This window comes from Oncorhynchus keta, unplaced genomic scaffold (assembly GCF_023373465.1).
Source record: "Oncorhynchus keta strain PuntledgeMale-10-30-2019 unplaced genomic scaffold, Oket_V2 Un_contig_5352_pilon_pilon, whole genome shotgun sequence".
Lineage (NCBI taxonomy): Eukaryota > Metazoa > Chordata > Actinopteri > Salmoniformes > Salmonidae > Oncorhynchus > Oncorhynchus keta.
Genome location: NW_026288245.1, coordinates 103651 through 127573, shown reverse-complemented (window position 1 = coordinate 127573; position 23923 = coordinate 103651). Strand labels below are relative to the sequence as shown.

At 45.3% G+C, this 23923-nt stretch overlaps 3 protein-coding genes across 7 annotated transcripts; 2 read left to right on the top strand and 1 right to left on the bottom strand.

Annotated features, from left to right (window-relative positions):
- The first annotated feature begins 316 nt into the window (after positions 1–316).
- Positions 317–11358, top strand: LOC127906112 (polyadenylate-binding protein-interacting protein 2B-like). 3 transcript variants are annotated; one of them, XM_052510114.1, is made up of 4 exons: positions 317–442; positions 1711–1877; positions 5125–5298; positions 10366–11358. In XM_052510114.1, the coding sequence occupies exons 1-4, from the start codon at positions 367–369 to the stop codon at positions 10420–10422; spliced, it is 474 nt and encodes a 157-aa protein (XP_052366074.1). In that variant the 5' UTR covers positions 317–366; the 3' UTR covers positions 10423–11358. The 3 variants fall into 3 exon arrangements, with proteins under 3 accessions (XP_052366074.1, XP_052366076.1, XP_052366075.1); XM_052510116.1 differs by having other exon boundaries at positions 382–549; XM_052510115.1 differs by lacking the exon at positions 317–442 and adding an exon at positions 619–752.
- On the bottom strand, positions 10974–18722 carry LOC118371826 (uncharacterized). 2 transcript variants are annotated; one of them, XM_052510112.1, is made up of 8 exons: positions 18406–18722; positions 18087–18212; positions 16395–16481; positions 15708–16006; positions 15407–15541; positions 13683–13791; positions 12874–13057; positions 10974–11662 (listed from the first exon to the last, which is right to left on the bottom strand). In XM_052510112.1, the coding sequence occupies exons 4-8, from the start codon at positions 15739–15741 to the stop codon at positions 11600–11602; spliced, it is 525 nt and encodes a 174-aa protein (XP_052366072.1). In that variant the 5' UTR covers positions 15742–16006; positions 16395–16481; positions 18087–18212; positions 18406–18722; the 3' UTR covers positions 10974–11599. The 2 variants fall into 2 exon arrangements, with proteins under 2 accessions (XP_052366072.1, XP_052366073.1); XM_052510113.1 differs by lacking the exon at positions 16395–16481.
- Positions 18723–18909: 187 nt separating this feature from the next.
- On the top strand, positions 18910–23911 carry LOC127925234 (docking protein 1-like). 2 transcript variants are annotated; one of them, XM_052510110.1, is made up of 6 exons: positions 18910–19182; positions 20069–20242; positions 20846–21004; positions 21476–21545; positions 21784–21959; positions 22477–23911. In XM_052510110.1, exons 1-6 carry the CDS (start codon positions 19102–19104, stop codon positions 23401–23403), a joined length of 1587 nt encoding a protein of 528 aa, XP_052366070.1. In that variant the 5' UTR covers positions 18910–19101; the 3' UTR covers positions 23404–23911. The 2 variants fall into 2 exon arrangements, with proteins under 2 accessions (XP_052366070.1, XP_052366071.1); XM_052510111.1 differs by having other exon boundaries at positions 18912–19182; positions 20069–20227.
- Positions 23912–23923: the final 12 nt, after the last annotated feature.

The window sequence follows — 23923 nt, the reverse complement described above, 5'->3', positions numbered from 1 at the left end:
TACCTTCTTGACCTTTGTGCTGTTGACTGTGCCCAATAATGTTTGTACCATGTTTTAATATATGTTTTGTTGTGTGTCATGTGTTGCTGCCTTGCTATGTTGTCTTGGGTCTCTCTTTGTGTAGTGTTGTATTGTCTCTCGTTGTGATGTGTGTTTTGACCTATATTAAAATATTGTATTTATTATTATTATTATTCAATCCCAGGCTCCGTCCCCGCAGGGCCTTTTGGTAGGCAGTCACTGTAAATAAGAATTTGTTCTTAACTGACTTGCCTAGTTAAATAAAGGTGAAATTAAAAATAAATAAAAATAATCGCATCCCCATGACATCAACCTCTCAGTTGATGCGCTGAGGTAGATAGATATATGACGACTGATATAGCGGGCTGGGGGAACTTAACGACGAAACGGAAGTCCCCCGTGAGCGTCTTGATGGAATGTAGTGAGTTGGCTAGCTTGATAGCAAATTAGCTGTAAAGTCGACGAATTGTCCTGTCAAACATTGAAGATATATCGAGTGGTCTTTAAATATTTATCCAACGATGCCAGGTAGCTACGTTTTTGTTGCGCTACTGGCTGCTGTGCATTCCAGATACAAGTTGACTTGAATCGTGTGTGCATATCACGTTGTTAGCCTTCGAGCTAAGTTTGATTTAGCTTGTTTCTACCACTACCAGCTAGCTACCTGCTAACAGTTTTATAGCTAGCTATAAAGACAATCCAAGGTAGTAAGAAGGCTATGCTAGTTCCAGGTGACGTAACATTCAGTCTGTACATCAAAAACAGCTTGCTAGCCAAGTTTGATCCAATATGCGTGTTTTTATATATTTCAAGTTAGTTAGCAAGCTCGCTAGCCAAGTAGCTTTCTTGCTCGCTAGTAACGTTAGTATGCCAAAGCCTTTTTCATAGGGTGATTGCACGATGTGTTAGTTATCTAGTGAATGCTAAATTAAATAAATCGTTTCATCAGTGACTTGATGGCTACAGTAAATTTAGTCGAAACTACAACCCTTTTATATCACACGTTATTTTCAGGCTGCTAGTTAGCTAGTCCGTGCTAGTTTTCTGAGTTCGCTAGCTACGTAGTTAGCTAACGTTGTGTACCAACTAGCAAACTACCTAACGTTGTTTACCAACTAGTAAGCTAGCTACTGTAACTAGCTCACTAGCAAACTGCCAATACTCAAAATAGGATTTGTGCTGCGATGAACGGTAATGTTAGCTGTAACTAACGTTACTCCAGTTAGCTAATTGTCTGGCTGGCTTGTTGCAGCTGTGACACGCAGGTAGGCCTCGCTCCATGTGGGGTTTGTCATCACTTTTTTTCTCGTGACATGTGCATCCTTCAATGCTGACGATACAGGTAACGCGTTAGCTAGGTTGAGTTATAACGGTAGGAACTGGCTAACTAGTAATTGTATCCACGTCAGCTGTAAGCGCAGCCACTGACTCGCTACTCTTGGTCTACTTTAACTAGTATGACACTAGCAAGTAGTAAGTAAAATAATGAAGTATGGACTTTATTTGCGTTTTGGCAATATACATTTGTTCACTCTTATGTTTTAGCTACGTTTTTTGACCTTAAATGTTTATTAAACACGTAATTTATTCAGTTTACCCAAGCTGAGCTTTACTCTCAATTTGAAAGCCATTTGCCTCATTTTAAAGTGGGTTGCCATTTATGCATGTGTGAAACTGTTAACCCTACAGAGCCTGCGGAGATGAACAGTCCTGAGATGGCGAAAACACCAGGTGGCAGCAGTGCCCCCGGGAAAGAGAACGTGGCCAATGGGCACAAGGAGGGAGAGGTGGGCAACAACAACAACCCCTTCGCTGACTACATGTGGATGGAGAACGAGGAGGATTACAACAGACAGGTCAGTGATTTTTAGGACCACTCTTTATGTACATACACATGTACGTATGCACACACAGGCATACAGACTCGGTGATAGACAGAGGGACCTCCCACACAGATGTACAGACCACACACACACTAAAAGGTGAGGAATGTTGCCCTGGATAGATATTGCCTGGCATTGTACTCTACTCTCAGGATCAAGGTGCATGTTCACTCTTCCTTGCAGGTTTTCTCAAGCTCTGTTAAGTTAGATGGGGAGCGGCAGCCAAAGAGTTACAATTTTCCCATCAGACCACAGAATTGTTTGCCTTGTGCTCTGTCTTTCACATGCCTTTTTGCAAACTCCAGCCATGCTGTCATGTGCCACTCTCCCATAAAGCCCAACTTGGTGAAGTGCTGTAGAGACTGTTGTCCTTCTGGCAGGTTCTCCCTTCTTGCCCGGTTGTTCAGTTTGGTCGAACGGCCAGCTCTAGGCAAAGTGGGTAGTTCCCATATTTCCTTCCCCAGATATATGCCTCATCACAATTTTATCTTGGAGATCTACGGACAGTTCCTTGGACTTCATGCTATAGTTTCTACTCTGACATGCACTGTCATGACATAGACTAACCAGGTGAAAGCTATGATCCCTTATTGATATAACTTGTTAATTCCCCTTCAATAAGTGTAGATGAAGGGGAGGACACGGCTTAAATAAGGGGTTTTGAAGTTTGAGACTATTGAGACATAGATTGTGTATGTGTGCCATTCAGAGTAGTGTTATATACCAGTACCACGGTACCAAAACGTCATGATACTTATGAAACCAACATTTTTAGAATACCGTATTACTGTTTCATGTGATGATACCACATTTTCCGGCCCGACCGATCTTAAGAACCAACTGGCGCCTGTCAGTTTCTTTAATAATTTCAGTAATAAAAATATATAACCCAGCAAAAAAAGACACGTCCCTTTTTCAGGACAATGTCTTTCAAAGATAATTTGTAAAAATCCAAATAACTTCACAGACCTTCATTGTAAAGGGTTTCCCATGCTTGTTCAATGAACCATAAAAAATGTATGAACATGCACCTGTGGAACGGTCGATAAGACACTAACAGCTTACAGACGGTAGTCAATTAAGGTCACAGTTATGAGAACTTAGGACACTAAAGAGGCTTTTCTACTGACTCCGAAAAAATCGCCCATCTGTGTGGATGTGCCTTAGGCATGCTGCAAGGAGGCATGAGGACTGCAGATGTGGCCAGGGCAATAAATTGCAATGTCCGTACTGTGAGACACCTAAGACAGCGTTACAGGGAGACAGGACGGGCAGCTGATTGTCTTCGCAGTGGCAGACCACGTGTAACAACACCTGCATAGGATCAGTACATCTGAACATCACACCTGCGGGACAGGTACAGGATAGCAACAACAATTGCCCTAGTTACACCAGGAACGCACAATCCCCCCAATCAGTGCTCAGACTGTCCGCAACAGGCTGAGAGAGGCTGGACTGAGGGCTTGTAGGCCTGTTGTAAGGCAGGTCCTCACCGGAAACAACGTTGCCTGTGGGTACAAATCCACCATTGCTGGACCAGACAGGACTGGCAAAAAGTGCTCTTCACGGACAAGTCACGGTTTTGTCTCACCAGGGGTGACAGTCAGTTTTGCGTTTATCGTCGAAGGAATGAGCGTTGCACCGAGGCCTGTACTCTGGAGCGGGATTTGATTTGGAGGTGGAGGGTCCATCATGGTCTGGGGCGGTGTGTCATAGCATTATCGGACCTAGCTTGTTGTCATTGCAGACAATCTCAACGCTGTGCGTTACAGGGAAGACATCCTCCCTCATGTGGTACCCTTCCTGCAGGCTCATCCTGACATGACCCTCCAGCATGACAATGCCACCAGCTACACTGCTTGTTCTGTGCATGATTTCCTGTAAGACAGGAATGTCAGTGTTCTGCCTTGTCCAGCGAAGAGCCCGGATCTCAATCCCATTGAGCACGTCTGGGACCTGTTTAACTGGAGGGTGAGGGCTAGGGCTATTCCCCCCAGAAATATCTGGGACCTGTTTAACTGGAGGGTGAGGGCTAGGGCTATTCCCCCCAGAAATATCTGGGACCTGTTTAACTGGAGGGTGAGGGCTAGGGCTATTCCCCCCAGAAATATCTGGGACCTGTTTAACTGGAGGGTGAGGGCTAGGGCTATTCCCCCCAGAAATATCTGGGACCTGTTTAACTGGAGGGTGAGGGCTAGGGCTATTCCCCCCAGAAATATCTGGGAACTTGCAGGTGCCTTGGTGGAAGTGGGGTAACATCTCACAGCAAGAACTGGCAAATCTGGTGCAGTCCATGAGGAGGAGATGCACTGCCGTACTTAATGCAGCTGGTGGCCACACCAGATAGTGACTGTTGATTTTGACCCCCCTTTGTTCTGGGACACATTATTCCATTTCTTTTAGTCACATGTCTATGGAACTTGTTCAGTTTTTGTCGAATCTTATGTTCATACAAATATATACACATGTTAAGTTTGCTGAAAATAACCGCAGTTGACAGTGAGAGGACAGTTTTCTTTTTTTGCTGAGTTTTTATCTCAAATAGTTTATTGTATTCGCCGGTCCTTATATGCGACGGGTCCGATAATGTTCATATCAGCTCTGATCAGCAAGCCGCATGGCCCACATCCCCTTCCACCGTCACTCACCTGCTTCTCTTCGTCCGCTCTTCCTGCACATCTATTTTTTTCCATCCATTTTTAAAATATAATTTAGCAGGCTATCAGGGATGTAGATCCTTATCAGTCTTCTGTTACATTGGAGCAGCCCGCAGAGTGAGCAAAGTTGATACATTGTCTCTTCATCCCTGGTGTGACCAGCAGCATAGGCCAATCTGAGTAGGCTTTGCAAGTTGTCACTCAGCAGTGCCAGAGAGGAAAACACATTTCTGACAGTCATGCTTTCAGCTTTAAAGCAAAGAAAAGGCTCATCTCTAGCTCAAATGGTGTAAAATTAAATAGAACTCATATTACGTTGGAGCATTGTGGTCCACATGGGCCTGCATACCTGTGGAACACTTTGGACACCTTGTAAAGCCCCTGCCCCGGCAAATTAATGCTGTTCTTAATGTTTTGTACACGCGCCTCGAACCTGGGCTGCCCTCCAGTGCTTTGAGAAGGAGTCAAGTATAGAGGACATGAGGAAAGACATATTAAGAAATAATAATCTACTGCTGATTGTAATCCAGCCCTATTCTTCCCCTATTGTGTGGTCATCCCAGGTGGAGGAGGAGCTTCTGGAACAGGAGTTCTTAGAACGCTGTTTCCAGGAAATGCTGGAAGAGGAGGATCAGGATTGGTTCATCCCCGCCAGAGACCTCGCCCCTGGGGTGGGGCAGATTCAGCAACAGCTCAACGGGCTATCTGTCTCCAATGGCAACGCAGATGAACTCGCGGTAAGTCCTGTCAGAATGTTTGTCCGTCAGAGTGTGTCACAATCTGTCTCTACACGAGCAGCATGTCTGAGCGTCGTCGACCAAAACGTCACTATATTTATAGGGCCAGTTTCCCAGATAAAGTTGAATCCTGGTCTAAAAAGCATGTTCAGCGGAGATTCTTTATTCAGTCCAGGACAAGGATTCATATTTTGTCCCTTAGAGTTAACCTGAGAGTTAAAATCCTGAAATGTATTTGCTGTGGAGCGTTATCCACATTCAGTACCTAGATACCGTAGGTAGCCCATCTTCTCCAGTTGTTATCCACATTCAGTACCTAGATACCGTAGGTAGCCCATCTTCTCCAGTGTTATCTACATTCAGTACCTAGATACCGTAGGTAGCCCATCTTCTCCAGCGTTATCCACATTCAGTACCTAGATACCGTAGGTAGCCCATCTTCTCCAGTGTTATCTACATTCATTCAGTACCTAGATTACCGTTCAGGTAGCCCATCTTCTCAGTGTTATCTACATTCAGTACCTAGATACCGTGGGTAGCCCATCTTCTCAGTTGTTATCCACATTCAGTACCTAGATAGCCCATCTTCTCAGTGTTATCCACATTCCCATCTTCTCCAGTGTTATCTCATTCAGTACCTAGATACCGTAGGTAGCCCATCTTCTCCAGTGTTATCCACATTCAGTACCTAGATACCGTAGGTAGCCCATCTTCTCCAGTGTTATCCACATTCAGTACCTAGATACCGTAGGTAGCCCATCTTCTCCAGTGTTATCCACATTCAGTACCTAGATACCGTAGGTAGCCCATCTTCTCAGTGTTATCCACATTCAGTACCTAGATACCGTAGGTAGCCCATCTTCTCCAGTGTTATCCACATTCAGTACCTAGATACCGTAGGTAGCCCATCTTCTCCAGTGTTATCCACATTCAGTACCTAGATACCGTAGGTAGCCCATCTTCTCCAGTTGTTATCCACATTCAGTACCTAGATACCGTAGGTAGCCCATCTTCTCCAGTGTTATCCACATTCAGTACCTAGATACCGTAGGTAGCCCATCTTCTCCAGTTGTTATCCACATTCAGTACCTAGATACCGTCCCATCTTCTCCAGTTGTTATCCACATTCAGTACCTAGATACCGTAGGTAGCCCATCTTCTCAGTTGTTATCCACATTCAGTACCTAGATACCGTAGGTAGCCCATCTTCTCCAGTGTTATCCACATTCAGTACCTAGATACCGTAGGTAGCCCATCTTCTCAGTTGTTATCCACATTCAGTACCTAGATACCGTAGGTAGCCCATCTTCTCCAGTGTTATCCACATTCAGTACCTAGATACCGTAGGTAGCCCATCTTCTCCAGTGTTATCCACATTCAGTACCTAGATACCGTAGGTAGCCCATCTTCTCCAGTGTTATCCACATTCAGTACCTAGATACCGTAGGTAGCCCATCTTCTCCAGTGTTATCCACATTCAGTACCTAGATACCGTAGGTAGCCCATCTTCTCCAGTGTTATCCACATTCAGTACCTAGATACTGTAGGTAGCCCATCTTCTCCAGTGTTATCCACATTCAGTACCTAGATACCGTAGGTAGCCCATCTTCTCCAGTGTTATCCACATTCAGTACCTAGATACCGTAGGTAGCCCATCTTCTCCAGTTGTTATCCACATTCAGTACCTAGATACCGTAGGTAGCCCATCTTCTCCAGTGTTATCCACATTCAGTACCTAGATACCGTAGGTAGCCCATCTTCTCCAGTTGTTATCCACATTCAGTACCTAGATACTGTAGGTAGCCCATCTTCTCCAGTGTTATCCACATTCAGTACCTAGATACCGTAGGTAGCCCATCTTCTCCAGTTGTTATCCACATTCAGTACCTAGATACCGTAGGTAGCCCATCTTCTCCAGTGTTATCCACATTCAGTACCTAGATACCGTAGGTAGCCCATCTTCTCCAGTTGTTATCCACATTCAGTACCTAGATACCGTAGGTAGCCCATCTTCTCCAGTGTTATCCACATTCATTACCTAGATACCGTAGGTAGCCCATCTTCTCCAGTTGTTATCCACATTCAGTACCTAGATACCGTAGGTAGCCCATCTTCTCCAGTTGTTATCCACATTCAGTACCTAGATACCGTAGGTAGCCCATCTTCTCCAGTGTTATCCACATTCAGTACCTAGATACCGTAGGTAGCCCATCTTCTCCAGTGTTATCCACATTCAGTACCTAGATACCGTAGGTAGCCCATCTTCTCCAGTGTTATCCACATTCAGTACCTAGATACCGTAGGTAGCCCATCTTCTCCAGTGTTATCCACATTCAGTACCTAGATACCGTAGGTAGCCCATCTTCTCCAGTGTTATCCACATTCAGTACCTAGATACCGTAGGTAGCCCATCTTCTCCAGTGTTATCCACATTCAGTACCTAGATACTGTTAGCCCATCTTCTCCAGTGTTATCCACATTCAGTACCTAGATACTGTAGGTAGCCCATCTTCTCCAGTGTTATCCACATTCAGTACCTAGATACCGTAGGTAGCCCATCTTCTCCAGTGTTATCCACATTCAGTACCTAGATACCGTAGGTAGCCCATCTTCTCCAGTGTTATCCACATTCAGTACCTAGATACCGTAGGTAGCCCATCTTCTCCAGTTGTTATCCACATTCAGTACCTAGATACCGTAGGTAGCCCATCTTCTCCAGTGTTATCCACATTCAGTACCTAGATACCGTAGGTAGCCCATCTTCTCAGTTGTTATCCACATTCAGTACCTAGATACCGTAGGTAGCCCATCTTCTCCAGTGTTATCCACATTCAGTACCTAGATACCGTAGGTAGCCCATCTTCTCCAGTGTTATCCACATTCAGTACCTAGATACCGTTCTTCTCAGTGTTATCCACATTCAGTACCTAGATACCGTAGGTAGCCCATCTTCTCCAGTGTTATCCACATTCAGTACCTAGATACCGTAGGTAGCCCATCTTCTCCAGTGTTATCCACATTCAGTACCTAGATACCGTAGGTAGCCCATCTTCTCCAGTGTTATCCACATTCAGTACCTAGATACCGTAGGTAGCCCATCTTCTCCAGTTGTTATCCACATTCAGTACCTAGATACCGTAGGTAGCCCATCTTCTCCAGTGTTATCCACATTCAGTACCTAGATACCGTAGGTAGCCCATCTTCTCCAGTGTTATCCACATTCAGTACCTAGATACTGTAGGTAGCCCATCTTCTCCAGTGTTATCCACATTCAGTACCTAGATACCGTAGGTAGCCCATCTTCTCCAGTGTTATCCACATTCAGTACCTAGATACCGTAGGTAGCCCATCTTCTCCAGTGTTATCCACATTCAGTACCTAGATACCGTAGGTAGCCCATCTTCTCAGTTGTTATCCACATTCAGTACCTAGATACCGTAGGTAGCCCATCTTCTCCAGTTGTTATCCACATTCAGTACCTAGATACCGTAGGTAGCCCATCTTCTCCAGTGTTATCCACATTCAGTACCTAGATACCGTAGGTAGCCCATCTTCTCCAGTGTTATCCACATTCAGTACCTAGATACCGTAGGTAGCCCATCTTCTCCAGTGTTATCCACATTCAGTACCTAGATACCGTAGGTAGCCCATCTTCTCCAGTGTTATCCACATTCAGTACCTAGATACCGTAGGTAGCCCATCTTCTCCAGTGTTATCCACATTCAGTACCTAGATACCGTAGGTAGCCCATCTTCTCCAGTGTTATCCACATTCAGTACCTAGATACCGTAGGTAGCCCATCTTCTCCAGTTGTTATCCACATTCAGTACCTAGATACCGTAGGTAGCCCATCTTCTCCAGTTGTTATCCACATTCAGTACCTAGATACCGTAGGTAGCCCATCTTCTCCAGTGTTATCCACATTCAGTACCTAGATACCGTAGGTAGCCCATCTTCTCCAGTGTTATCCACATTCAGTACCTAGATACCGTAGGTAGCCCATCTTCTCCAGTGTTATCCACATTCAGTACCTAGATACCGTAGGTAGCCCATCTTCTCCAGTGTTATCCACATTCAGTACCTAGATACCGTAGGTAGCCCATCTTCTCCAGTTGTTATCCACATTCAGTACCTAGATACCGTAGGTAGCCCATCTTCTCCAGTTGTTATCCACATTCAGTACCTAGATACCGTAGGTAGCCCATCTTCTCCAGTTGTTATCCACATTCAGTACCTAGATACCGGTAGCCCATCTTCTCCAGTGTTATCCACATTCAGTACCTAGATCTTAGCTCTTCTCCAGTTGTTATCCACATTCAGTACCTAGATACCGTAGGTAGCCCATCTTCTCCAGTTGTTATCCACATTCAGTACCTAGATACCGTAGGTAGCCCATCTTCTCCAGTTGTTATCCACATTCAGTACCTAGATACCGTAGGTAGCCCATCTTCTCCAGTTGTTATCCACATTCAGTACCTAGATACCGTAGGTCTTCTCCAGTTGTTATCCCATCTTCTCCAGTGTTATCCACATTCAGTACCTAGATACCGTAGGTAGCCCATCTTCTCCAGTGTTATCCACATTCAGTACCTAGATACCGTAGGTAGCCCATCTTCTCCAGTGTTATCCACATTCAGTACCTAGATACCGTAGGTAGCCCATCTTCTCCAGTGTTATCCACATTCAGTACCTAGATACCGTAGGTAGCCCATCTTCTCCAGTGTTATCCACATTCAGTACCTAGATACCGTAGGTAGCCCATCTTCTCCAGTTGTTTGAGCACAGACACGATACCTCTTCTACTTTTTGGCCCAGTTTCCCCAAAAAATATTAAGCCTAGTCCTAGTCCTAATTCTCCATTAAAATATGTTTTTAGTCTGGGACTAGGGTTAATCTGGCAGGGAACCGACCATCAGCTGGAGAAACTATCCTGTGGTGCGTGTTACAATCCGAACCGTCTCCTCTTGTCCGTTTTTAATGTTGAGGCCCTGTTATTTTGACCTGTTCATACAGGTCTGGGTCCTTTTTTGTTTGCTCCTATACTAATCCTCTCCTCTCTTTTTACAGCGCAAGAGCAGCTTGAACCCAGAGGCGAAGGAGTTTGTTCCGGGAATGAAATACTAGGGTCCTCCTGCCAGTAGGGGAACCCTCATAAAGACTCTTTGTGACTGCTGGCTTCCCAGCAGACACCCTTGCACTTGCCTGCTTTTGGGCTGTGTGGGGTACATGGGGCGGGGTTGGAGGGTGGGCTGGGGTATACTCTTCAATAAGCTTTTGGTCGCATTCCTCTGCTCAGACGTTGCATGCATCAACCGATGGTTTCGTGCCAAGTCATCTACTGTGCCGTCGGGCACCAGATTGCTATGACATGTGGTTAGGGTTATAAATAAAATACCTATTAAATAAAATACCTATTCAGGAGTTGTAAGATCTGGAATGCGTCAGCACCGTCTGAGTAGGGGAATGCAGCCTTTTATTTCCGTTTTGTTCCTATGTGGTTAACTAGGCAGGGGGCAGTGATGGGAGAAGGGTGGGCAGGGGCCATATCAGTATAAAATAATCCTATTGGACAGAATGGGAGGGGCCATCAGTATAAGATGTTCTTATTGGACAGACGGCAGAACTGGAGGTCAGATCTGCGTAGAAAGTTTGGTGTTTTATTTTTGTTCTTTCTCCTCAATCTCAAGTGCAGCCGTGTGAGTCTGTCGTCGTGGTGATCGTGGCTGGAGATTTCTCTCCCCTGATCATTGTTGCAGTTTCCTTTTTTTGTCTTCTCTTTTCTGGATGTTTTTCTTTTCCTTGGAGGCTGGTTTTAGGGTAGGTAGTGTGTAGGGCAAAGTAGGCTTGGCGAAAGATGGACAGACTGCAGTGTACAGAAGGATTGGATGGGATTTGGCTGCGGGGGCGTAGCTGACCTGCGAGGGATTTCCATGGCAACAATTTCGTTTTTCCGTTTGGTTGATATGTAAAAACTTGAGTTGAAATCCTGTCACAGTGTGCGACTTGCATTAGCAAACGAGGACAAAGTATGATGGAATAAAGATCAGGTACCCTCTGGGACTTTGGTGTCTTGTTCATTGTTTTATATACAGGTTTGATTGTGTTATTACATGTCCAGTAACCTGTCATTACTGTAGCTAAAGGACCCCTCAAAAGATCACGCTGTGGGTTTGATAATGTCGACACAAACGAGTATCTCTGAATTGTCAAAATATATTTCAAATGTTATTTTTTTATTAACCTTTGTCAGGTTGAACATGGAATAGAGACCATGCAGGTCAAATCCTGAAGATGGTTTAGGTCAGTTGACTCTGTTCTGTCTGTACGCAGGGCTGGTCTTGGGTCTGGACAGGCCAGGGTAGTTCTGCAGCAAAACCAGAGGAACAACATAATGAATTGTATTGTCTTTCCTCCTTTTGCTCAACTCTGTAAATGATTGAAGTTAGCAGTTGTTCATTGTTGGGCTGGGTTTATACTGCAAGTGTAACCTGATCCCAGATCTGTTTGTCATCTTGTCAACACCAGTGCTGTCATTGTGAAGCCGAACGTGGTATGATGGTGAGGTTGCATGATGGTACAAAAGACTGGCACTCGCACTACACCAAACCCCCTATTCACATCGATGGGAACGCAGTGGAGAAGCTGAACAGCTTGAAGTTCACTGACAATCTGAAATAGTCCAGTCTGCCCAATGCATCACCAGGGGTACATTGCCTGCCCTCCAGGATACCGACAGCACCCAATGTCACAGGAAGGCCCAAAAAAATCAAGGACATCAACCACCTGAGCCACAGCCTGTTCACCCCGCTACGGTGAGGTCACTACAGGTGCATCAAAGCTGGGCCCGAGAGACTGAACAACTTCTAAGGCCATCAGACTGTTAAATGGCCGTCACTAGCCGGCTACACCCCAGTTACTCAACCCTGCACCACCTCGGTTACTCAACCCTGCACCACCTCGGTTACTCAACCCTGCACCACCCCGGTTACTCAACCCTGCACCTTAGAGGCTGCTGCTCTATATACACAGACATGGAATCAATGGTCACTTTAATAATGGAACACTAGTCACTAATAATATTTACATACTGTTTTACTCATTTCATATGCATATAATGTATTTTAGTCATTGCCACTCCAACATTGCTCACCCTAATATTTCTTAATTCCATTATTTTGCTTTTAGATTTGTGTGTGTTGTGAATTGCTAGATACTACTGTGCTGTTGGAGCTAGGAAAGCAAGCATTTTGCTACACCCGCGATAACATAAATGTGTATGTGACCAATACGATTTGAAATGTAAACGTTAATGGGGTAGGGACGTCCCGTTAATTCCGGATAGCAAGGGCCCATGTAAATCTCAATCTCTGCAGAGCCCTCGGTGCACCACGAGGTGAAAGTCACAGCCTCTACAGAGTGTCTAGTGTAGTGGTGTGTAAGTGCATCCTTATGTTTACTCTAATAGGGAGCCTTGAAACTGGGTCTTTGTCACAAAATTATTCTCAAAGTGGACCATAAGGCCCTGGTCAAAAGTAGAGCACTATGAAGAGAATATGGTTCCGTTTGGGATATTACCTTCTTAGTGAAGTGCCTCTGATACTCTGAGCAGATGTGTCCTCGGGTCTGGTCTGCTGTGTGGGCACCAGGCTGGTACTTGGCGGTGCAGGGCTCCTTCAGGCCACTAGGGGGCTTCCTCTGCCCAGGGACGTAGTGATCCGGGCCCTGGTACCGGTCCTGGTACTCTGACACCCAGGCCCTCCTGGATGGATGGTGAAGCATATTAAAGTCTGTCATAATCCTGCCCTAACCTAGCTATGTTTTTTTAGGGGGTGGATAACCTCGCTATGTTTTTTTGTTTTTTTTAGGGGGTAGATAATCTAGCTATGTTTTTTTTTTTTTTTAGGGGGTAGATAATCTAGCTATGTTTGCAGATCTGAAGGTCTGGAGGACAGGTATAAGCAGTAGCGGTGGAGCTGCTAAAATTCCCCAATACTCCCCAACTGGATTTATTGTGACATCACTTTTACCTCTGGCTATTACAGACGCCAGACTATCTGATGGACATAACCTCTGCAGCACCACTTGACTGTTAATGGGTTGCTGGGTGAAGGGGATTGCTATGAATCACTGTATGTGTGAATCACTATGTAATATGCTCTGTAGTAGTCTGCAGTTATTATCTATCGCAGTGAACAGATTGCAGGAGCTTGAGACAGATGCAAAGAAAACTAGCATGGGGTGGAACGAGCTGGAGGAGACTGTCCTGAACAGAGTGCGAAGGAGAGGAGTCGTCCATGGCCTGTGCACCATGGCCTTAGGTAAGTAAGTATGAACAGATACTATCCTTTCAATCCGTGTCGGTATGTGGATGTGATCTACTGTACCAGTTGAGTGTGGCTTCAGGCAAGATGCACTGCGGGCCTCTCAGTGTGGAGGGGTTGTCCCAGTGTGTGTAACTCTGGCTGTAGGTGGTCACACCGTTGAATGGCAGCCCTACACACACACGTGGATGAGAGTTATCATGAATAATAAAGCGTCTCAGAGTGGGGAGTGCTGATCTAGGATCAGGGTGGATGGTGATTGCTCGGCCCGTATTAAAGCGTCTCAGAGTAGGGAGTGCTGATCTAGGATCAGGGTGGATGGTGATTGCTCGGCCCGTATTAAAGCGTCTCAGAGTAGGGAGTGCTGATCTAGGATCAGGGTGGATGGTGATTGCTCGGCCCGTATTAAAGCGTCTCAGAGTAGGGAGTGCTGATCTAGGATCAGGGTGGATGGTGATTGCTCGGCCCGTATTAAAGTGTCTCAGAGTAGGGAGTGCTGATCTAGGATCAGGGTGGATGGTGATTGCTCGGCCCGTATTAAAGCGTCTCAGAGTGGGGAGTGCTGATCTAGGATCAGGGTGGATGGTGATTGCTCGGCCCGTATTAAAGTGTCTCAGAATAGGGAGTGCTGATCTAGGATCAGGGTGGATGGTGATTGCTCGGCCCGTATTAAAGTGTCTCAGAGTAGGGAGTGCTGATCTAGGATCAGGGTGGATGGTGATTGCTCGGCCCGTATTAAAGCGTCTCAGAGTAGGGAGTGCTGATCTAGGATCAGGGTGGATGGTGATTGCTCGGCCCGTATTAAAGCGTCTCAGAGTAGGGAGTGCTGATCTAGGATCAGGGTGGATGGTGATTGCTCGGCCCGTATTAAAGCGTCTCAGAGTAGGGAGTGCTGATCTAGGATCAGGGTGGATGGTGTTGAGTACTATGTTTCCCCCTACTGGGTGGCTATGGGACCTACCTAGGTGCATGCAGGTTGTACATCCCAAATGGCACCCTATTCGCCCTATAGTGCACTACTTTTGACCAAAGCCATATTCCCTATATAGTGCCGATAGGGTTCTGGTCAAAAGTAGTGCACTATATATATATATATATAAACACACATTAGTGTTCTATTTGGGACATAAGGCTGGTGATAGAAAGCATAACGAGGTGCATGAGGTTAGACTGGGTGACTATGGGTATAGAACAGTGTTTAATATATTGTTATGTCTCTATAGGACCTACCTAGCTAGGTGCATGAGGTTAGACTGGGTGGCTATGGGTATAGAACAGTGTTTAATATATTGTTATGTCTCTATAGGACCTACCTAGGTGCATGAGGTTAGACTGGGTGGCTATGGGTATAGAACAGTGTTTAATGTATTGTTATGTCTCTATAGGACCTACCTAGGTGCATGAGGTTAGACTGGGTGGCTATGGGTATAGAACAGTGTTTAATATATTGTTATGTCTCTATAGGACCTACCTAGGTGCATGAGGTTAGACTGGGTGGCTATGGGTATAGAACAGTGTTTAATATATTGTTATGTCTCTATAGGACCTACCTAGGTGCATGAGGTTAGACTGGGTGGCTATGGGTATAGAACAGTGTTTAATATATTGTTATGTCTCTATATGACCTACCTAGGTGCATGAGGTTAGACTGGGTGGCTATGGGTATAGAACAGTGTTTAATATATTGTTATGTCTCTATAGGACCTACCTAGGTGCATGAGGTTAGACTGGGTGGCTATGGGTATAGAACAGTGTTTAATATATTGTTATGTCTCTATAGGACCTACCTAGGTGCATGAGGTTAGACTGGGTGGCTATGCGCTGGTTGATCTGGCCTTCCAGCTTAGATGAGTGGGTCATGTCCCGACGGAACTGCTCCGCCCTTAACCGCTCCACCTGCAGAGGAAGCTCCCCATCACTTCCTGTGACAACAGGAACAGGTAGTACACACACATATGTTATTGGTGCTGGTCTATCATCTTGCACTAAAGGAAACAAAAGCAGATAAACTGGAGTTATAAGGCCATTCAAAGCCTCAAATAAAAACATGTTGTCAATACAAACTGAACAGGGTATTCCCTCTCTCACCTTCTCCACTGCCGATGTGAGGCAGCTCCACCATGTCCTTGGGTGTCGTTGTGATCCCCAGTGCCGGGTCCCCTGTTGCATGTGTCCATGCCTCTTTCCTTGCAGGGGCGGGACGGGGAGGGGTTATGGACTGAGGTTGAGGAGAGAGAGGGAGAGACCGACCTTCGTTCCCCAGAGTCGGAGCTCGAACGCTGTGGTGGTATCTGGCTCTGCCCCTTCTCTGGAGGAGCTGTCCTTTCTACTTGGATCTTACTGACATTCTCACTGTCCAACATAGCTGCCCTCACTGTTCTCCCCTTCTGTAGAGAGACACAGAGAGAGAGGATGAGAGAGAGGGGAGATGGAGAGACAGAGAGAGAGGAGGAGAGAGAGAGGGGAGATGGAGAGAAGAGAGACAGAGAGAGGGTGAGAGAGAGGGGAGAGAGAGAGGGTGAGAGAGCGAGGATGAGAGAGACGGGAGAGAGGGGAGAGAAGAGAGACAGAGAGGGTGAGAGGTGGAGAGAGAGAGGGGAGAGAGCGAGGATGAGAGAGAGGGGAGAGACAGAGAGAGGGTGAGAGGTGGAGAGAGAGAGAGGTTTGAGACTGACTAAGATAATATCAATGCATCTACCATGAAATGCCCCTAAGGTATGCCAATCTAGGGACAGGTAAGACAAGTAAGTTAGTTCTTGTGGCTGAGGGACTCACCTGACTGAAGGCAAAGGCGGGGTTCTGTGGGCCGTTGGTAATGGTCTGGAAACACTGTCTGTAGTACTGAGCCCACATATCCGCCAACTGACAGACAGACAGGCAGGCAGGCAGAAAGACAGACAGACACACAGATAGGAAGACAGGCAGACAGAAAGACAGACAGACACACAGATAGGAAGACAGATAGACAGACAGGCAGGCAGGCAGAAAGACAGACAGACACACAGATAGGAAGACAGATAGACAGGCAGGCAGGCAGGCAGAAAGACAGACAGACACACAGATAGGAAGACAGACAGACAGGCAGGCAGGCAGAAAGACAGACAGACACACAGGTAGGAAGACAGATAGACAGGCAGGCAGACAGAAAGACAGGCAGGCAGGCAGGCAGGCAGGCAGGCAGGCAGACAGACAGACAGACAGACAGACAGACAGACAGACAGACAGACAGGCCAAACCAGGGCAGTGTGAATGTGTACGGTTTGTACACTCTAAAAATTAAGAGTTCAACAAAGGTTCTTCTATGATCCTCAAAGTTCTTTGAAGAACCGTAGGGTTCTTGGCACTGAAAATTGCCCCCAAAAGGTTCTTAGAAGAACCCCATAGCAGGTGGGGTTCATCGAGGAACCATCTTAGTTCTTGGGGTTTCTTGCAGGAACCAAACAAAAATGTGTATTTGAATTTGAAAGGACAGCAGGTGCAGGCCCTTAACTTAAATGTAAAGATCTCCTCAATTTAAATAAGGTTTGTCCCTATTATCATCTAAATGTATATTGTTTTATGATGATACCATCTATCTTTACATATTTATGCTAATCTTTCTAAAAACAGAAAATGGACAATTGAATGGATATAAAACCATCAAAGAGGTGAGAATAAGATGAAGGCTGGATGTATTGGCTGCAGATGACTGAACTGCTCACTTTGGTTACTGCAGGTATACAGAGGAAGAGGCATAAAAAGGTATGTCAATTAGAATTGGTATGTTATGCAGATCACATTTACCATCCTCCTTCCTAACCTCTTCAATTAATATCCTATAGGCCTTTACATTATGGACATGGTATGTGTATGAAAACCATTATCAAAACAGTTTTGTCATTCACATTCACCACATAAACCAAGGTATGAATACTGTCATGTGCATGTTTTGTTGATCATCTGTATAAGTACTATTTGTTGGATTCACAGACTTCACCCTCCCTACACCTCTGTTGAATATAACAGGAGACCTGTTGGATCACCATGCACTGCAAAATCATTCTGGCTGTGAATACGGAGAACCTTAACACAGTAATTGAACATCAACAGGCCAGAGGATAAACCCATGTAACTTGGAGCTCTGCTGGGAGTTTACCTCAGATTGAGATGAGTGAATTCTGCTTTGCTACTAAAATCATAATAAACACTGACAATTAAAATATTGTGTTATTGTTATGCTGATGATTAATAATACATTTTTATAAAATAGGGGGGTACACCAAAAGGTTCTTTGAGGATACTTTAAAGGGAGTTATTTGAAGAACCCTTTTAGAGGGTTCTTCAAAGAACTTGGGTTCCCCCACAGTTTCAATTTGAAGAATCCCTAAAGGATACTCCAGGAACCCTTTCCTTTTACAGCGTATGGCATTAGTATACAAGTGGAAAAGTGTTGGTGTGTGAGGGAGAGACAGAGCGAGTTAGTTGTACCTTCTGGTGTGTGGTGCAAGACGGCTCTGCATGCAGCCTGAACAGCCTGAGGTGCCGATCACTGGGGGGCTTGTAGTCAGCCCCATAGGTGCTTTGCTGCCCCACTCTGGCCTGAGGGCCCCGAGACTGGAGGAGAGAAGAGTGGAGAGATGGATGAACCCCCACCTTTAACCAACCAAGAGCATCAGTGAAAAGTTGTCATTACAGTAAGCATTATGAGACATTCTCATGAATGACCTATTCTTACTAGTTGAATAGCCTAGTGTTTATGTTATGAAAATGATCAAATATGGCAATGATAAACCCGAACTAGACATACCTGAATGTGCCTTAAAGAGTGCATTCAATTGGTCTTGTTCCCTGATATTTAAGATGGTCATTCGTCAAGGATAAATCAGGGTCAAGCCTAGCAAAACTAAAACAGGCTACGTGAGACAGTGGTTAAATGTGTGTTGGAAAACCCATAATAGTCTATGTTCCACAGAACGTTGGAACGTTTGAGGCAACATAATATACTTTGATCGAGTCCTTAGTTACGCAGCGATATCATAAATAGGGCGATGTCACAGCGTCCCAAAATAATCTGAGTCTTCGTAGCCGTTCTAAAAACATTGGTCATAAATGAAAGAACAATGAACAATTCAAACATCGTAATAAAATCAACCATGAATGGGCGGTTTCACTTCCTTCAGTCTTCACAATACACGTCTTATTCACTGTATGGTTCTCTGTGTAGGCAATTGTTCATTGTATGACATCACAAGGGTTGGTCTTTTGTCGATTCAGGTAGTTAGAGGAACGTGCATTAACGCCCTGGACCAGACGTAGTAGAGAAAGGTGTGGACGCGGTCATAATTTCACTGTAGGTTTAGCCTCTGACGTAACGAAAGAAAAGCACAGCTACATTTGTCAGGGGGAGAGTTTGACGGTACTGAAATCACAAGTGTAGGATTAGGATACCGTAAACTAACATATATCACAGTCAAATCCAAGTTATTGGTTAAAGTTCAGTTGAATGTCGAGAGACGCTTTGAACATAATGGACACTCATGTGAAAGCAGGACAAGTTTACCTTCAACACAGAAATGTAGAAAAGGTAAGCACGTAACTTTATTTAACTTTATTTAGCTCACTTAATTGTACACATCATGGTACCTTATCTAGCTTGTTTTTGTGGAATGACAATAAAAGTCAATTGGAACATATTGTATTTATTTTGATTTTGAATGCAGCTTTATAACAGTCTTGTAATGTACGTTTTTATTTAGTTTATTTCGAGTGTTTTGATATTGGCTATTGCTGTTATCATGTAAACTGCCACCCCCTTGTTTACTCTATGTACTGTGTATGACAGCCATCTAATCCCTCTACCATTCCACTTGACATTTTAAAGTATATGATTGCAGTATACGAGGACATTTACTGTAGCCGACATGTTGAAGTCTTTTTTTGCAGAGACAGGCTACGTTGGTAATGGTGCGTGTGTAAAGGTGTGAGGGGGGAACGGATCCTCACATGCGTGCCCAGACACAGTACTGCTCACAGTTTCCTCATGGCACATTCCAACACAATATGTCCCAAATGGCACCCTATTCCCTTTTCAGTGCACTACTTTTGACCAGGACTCACAGGATCTCTGGTCAAAACGAGTGCACTACGTAGGGGATAGGGTGCCATTTGGGATGTAAATTTAAACATGGCTAGGCACACGTAAAACAACGCAAGTACTGTACCTGAGCACACATACCTCATCTACCACTGCACCTTTATTTAAAAATAGGCAGATGTGCTGGAGAAGGTGTGGGGGGTGATATTCTGAGTCATTTGACTAAGGTGTTGTGGGCAAAATGGCAAAACTAGATACTCACTTTTTTTTTTAAAATTATTTTCTCACCCACAAATTTTTCTCCCATTCTCTTTTTCTCCCCATTATTTCTGTCTTCCCTCATCCCCTTTCTTCCCTCCCTCCGCCCTCCCTCCAGAAGTGGAAGCAGCATTGGCTGACTCTCTACCCCTCCAGCCGCTGCGGTGTAGCCAGGCTAGAGCGCCAGGAAGTGGGGGGAGGAGAGCGGGCCGGTCCCTCTGGGGTCTGGAAGCACCAGGACAAAGTTAAGGAGAAGAGGGTGATCCGCCTGTCAGAGGTCAACCTTACTGCTGTACTTGTCTTCCTTACTAGCACTGACTTTGATTAGTTGCATTATTGAGGATTTTTTTTTACTGGCACTGACTGTGATACTGTATGTGGTTGTCTTACCTAACTTAGTTGAATGCACTATAATTGGCTCAGGATATGGACAAGCCTAAGGCCCTGCGAGAGACTAGCGTCCTGTCCAGAGGGCGTACTTTTACATCAAACTGGCTCATGCTACAGAAACAAGAGATAGGCCCCTGCTCCTATGAGCTGTTAGAGCTTGCACAAGCCTTACCCCGATCTATGAGATGTTAGAGCTTGCACAAGCCTTACCCCGATCTATGAGCTGTTAGAGCTTGCACAAGCCTTACACCGATCTATGAGCTGTTAGAGCTTGCACAAGCCTTACCCCGATCTATGAGATGTTAGAGCTTGCACAAGCCTTACCCCGATCTATGAGATGTTAGAGCTTGCACAAGCCTTACCCCGATCTATGAGCTGTTAGAGTTTGCACAAGCCTTACCCCGATCTATCTCTTTAATGCTGAGTGCCAAGCTGAGACGCACCACGTCACATTTTTTACAGCCTCTGGATAAGTGTCTGCTAATGGAGTAAAATGTAAATGTAGGTGATCAGGGTCCTGAGGCTGCCCCCACACGCTGAGGCCTGCCCCAAAGACAACATGGCCGCCTTCTGTGTGGAGACCGACGGCAGGAGGTATGTCTTCGCAGCGGATAAGGACGACTGCGTGGAGTGGGTGGAGAGGATGTGTGACCTCGCCTTCCAGGTGAGAATAGCAGCTTCTGTTGTTGTCTTGTGACTGTTATGGATCAGTCTCAATTCAACATTTTGACAGTTACAGATCGAAGTAGAATTATACTTTATTAGCATTCAACAATGCTGAATTAGGAATTTGTCTCGGTATTGGTTCAAGGCTAACAGCAAACGCCATTATTCACTGGTCTCTCTATCATTAAACTCTTTTCATCACCAAACTGTTATTATATAGAGGATGTGTACACTCTTAGAAAATAGGTTGTAAAAGGGCTCTTCTGCTGACCCCATAGGAGAAACCTGTTTTGTTCCCTGTATAAACCTCTGTAGAAAGGGTTCTACATGGAAGCCAAAAGGGGTTCTCCTTTGGGGACAGCCGAAGAACCCTTTTAAGGTTCTAGATAGCACCTTTTTTTTCTAAGAGTGTAGATATCTGTGAGGACAGTTCTCACTGTCTAATGTAAATACATGTCTTGTCTCCCAGGGAGGCTCCACTGGTCAGCAGCCCCAAATTCAGATGGAGGACAACCAGATCTACGTCTCCAGGGAGGAAGGTGAGAAGCACATCAGATGTCCTAGTGGCCACACAAACTATAACGAACAGCCATTCTTCTGTCTGTTTAATGTCTAATGGACGTATGATTACTGCTGTCTTGGAACAGGTTCTTCTTTTCAGTGATATTACTACGATCAAAGGAAAGATAAACACAAAATATAAAACCAGAAATAGAAATGAACACTGTCCATAGTGCTTCAGTCTTGACCTCCACTCTCCCTCCTCTCTCCCCTCAGTTAGTGAGTTCAGGGTGGGTGTGAAGCAGACGGATGTAGCGATGCGCTGCGGCCTCCAGGGGGAGTACTATTGGCTGCAAGTGGCCCAGGAGGGGCTGGTCCTTAAGGAGGCGGAGACCAGGAAGAGTTTGCAGGACTGGCCCTATCGGCTGATACGACGCTATGGCAGAGACAAGGTCAGTAGAACCATGGAATTTAGAATCTCATTGAGCCATAGAATTAGATTCCTAATCTGTTACTAGTTTTAATCTAATGCTACTTACTCTCTAGTGTCTAATTTCAAGGCCGTCACAGTACGGTACTATGCTGCTCTACAAAGGCAAAACGCAGTAACTACATCATTTTTTTGACTGCAAATTCTGACTTCAAAGTATTTTTCTCTCTAAAAAGACAGCAATTTCTGGTACTTCATGATATATGTTCTGATCAACTGTTCTTGTGTCAGGAAACTAAATCCCACACTAATCAGATAATATACCTGGCCATTACAACAGAGTTACTGTGTTTGGCCTTTTTAGGGCAGTGTGGCTCCAAAAAAGGATGTGTCTTAAGGATCATTGTAGGGTCATCAGTGTCCAATCAAGAAGGTTGCAGGATATAATACGTTTGGTGCCCACATTCAGTTATGCAATTTTCCAGTGAACACCTGTGGGAATTTTCTCAAATCATTGTGTCCTCTTGGTTCTCCCACAGTTGACGTTCAACATCGAGGCGGGCCGGCGCTGTGACTCTGGACCCGGAACCTTCACCTTTGAGACGTGCCAAGCTGACGACATCTTCAGCCTCATCGAGACCGCCATACGGGAACAGAAGGCCGTCGCCGGGGACGAATGTGAGGGCGACACTGTGGTTGCTAACCATAGCCCTAATATGCCTCGTGCTCGTTCCCCACTGCCCAAACTACCAGATAGCTCAACCATTTTGGAGGGCAGCTACAGTTTTAAACCAGTATTTTCAAATGCTATTGGCTCAGAGCAGTGTTTATACTCACAGCCGCCTAATTTGATTGGCTCTGAGGAGTGTCCATACTCTGAGCCAGCAGACAGTATTAAACCCAAATCCCCCAGCCTCAACTCCTATCTGACGCCCCCAACAGCCTCCACCCTCACCCCCTCTATCCCTCTACACCCCCGCAATCACCATGTCAACCGAACGGAACCAGTGTACGCCGACCCAGCAGACATCCTCTCACTCACACCCCCGAGATCTACACCACCACCACCCCCGCCCACTTCCTCTTCCTGCTCTTATCACCACGACAACAAGCCAGAGCCGGTCTACTCCGAGGTGTACGACCATGCGAGTCCTCTACCTGATAAGACTCAACAACAGAAACAGAGCCGGGACCAGCGGGGGCAGGAACCTGGCAAAGAGGAACCCATCTATAGTGAGCCTTGTGTGGGGACCCCAGCCAAGGGCCCCAACACTGACCCGTTCGCCCACCTTTACAGCCAGGTCTGCAAGCCAGGCTCTTCATCACCATCGTCATCATCATCCCCCTCTTCCTCCTCCTCATCATCATCATCGTCGTTGACCGTTACCAGGACCTTGGCCACCAGGAGGCCCACTGCTGGACGCCAGTCACCAGAGGTCATCTATGAAAACATGGGGTTCATTTAGGATCCTCTGCTGCGTCTGAAATGGCCCTTTAAGGTGCACTACTTCTGATCAGCGCCCAGAAGGAGATATTCAGACCAATACACACATTCACTCATTTCACAATGTTATTGTCTACTTACTTTATTTATTGAACTTGTTTTCACATACAGAATCATTGTTTTTTCTTATGATGTAATACCTTTTGTATAACGTGTTATGAATATCAATATTGCACACCAGTGTAATGGACATGGGAGAAAAGAGCCACAGAGATCTTCCACAAGTCTGTCAGTGGTCGATGTAAATGTTTTCAAACAGTGTTAGCCGCCGCCTCCCAACAGAAACCAATGACTTCCGCTCAGTCTCACATCCTTTTCCTCATTTACTTTGTTTTACTGATGTGATTCAATAAAACAATAATGGGTGTGTATCCAGTAACTCTCCTTCCACTATTTGTTTTGTGCATTGATTGTTTTGTTGTGTTTTTTTAATTGTGCCCCTCAATAAATCAGACTACTGTTCAGTTCAATGCTGTTTACCT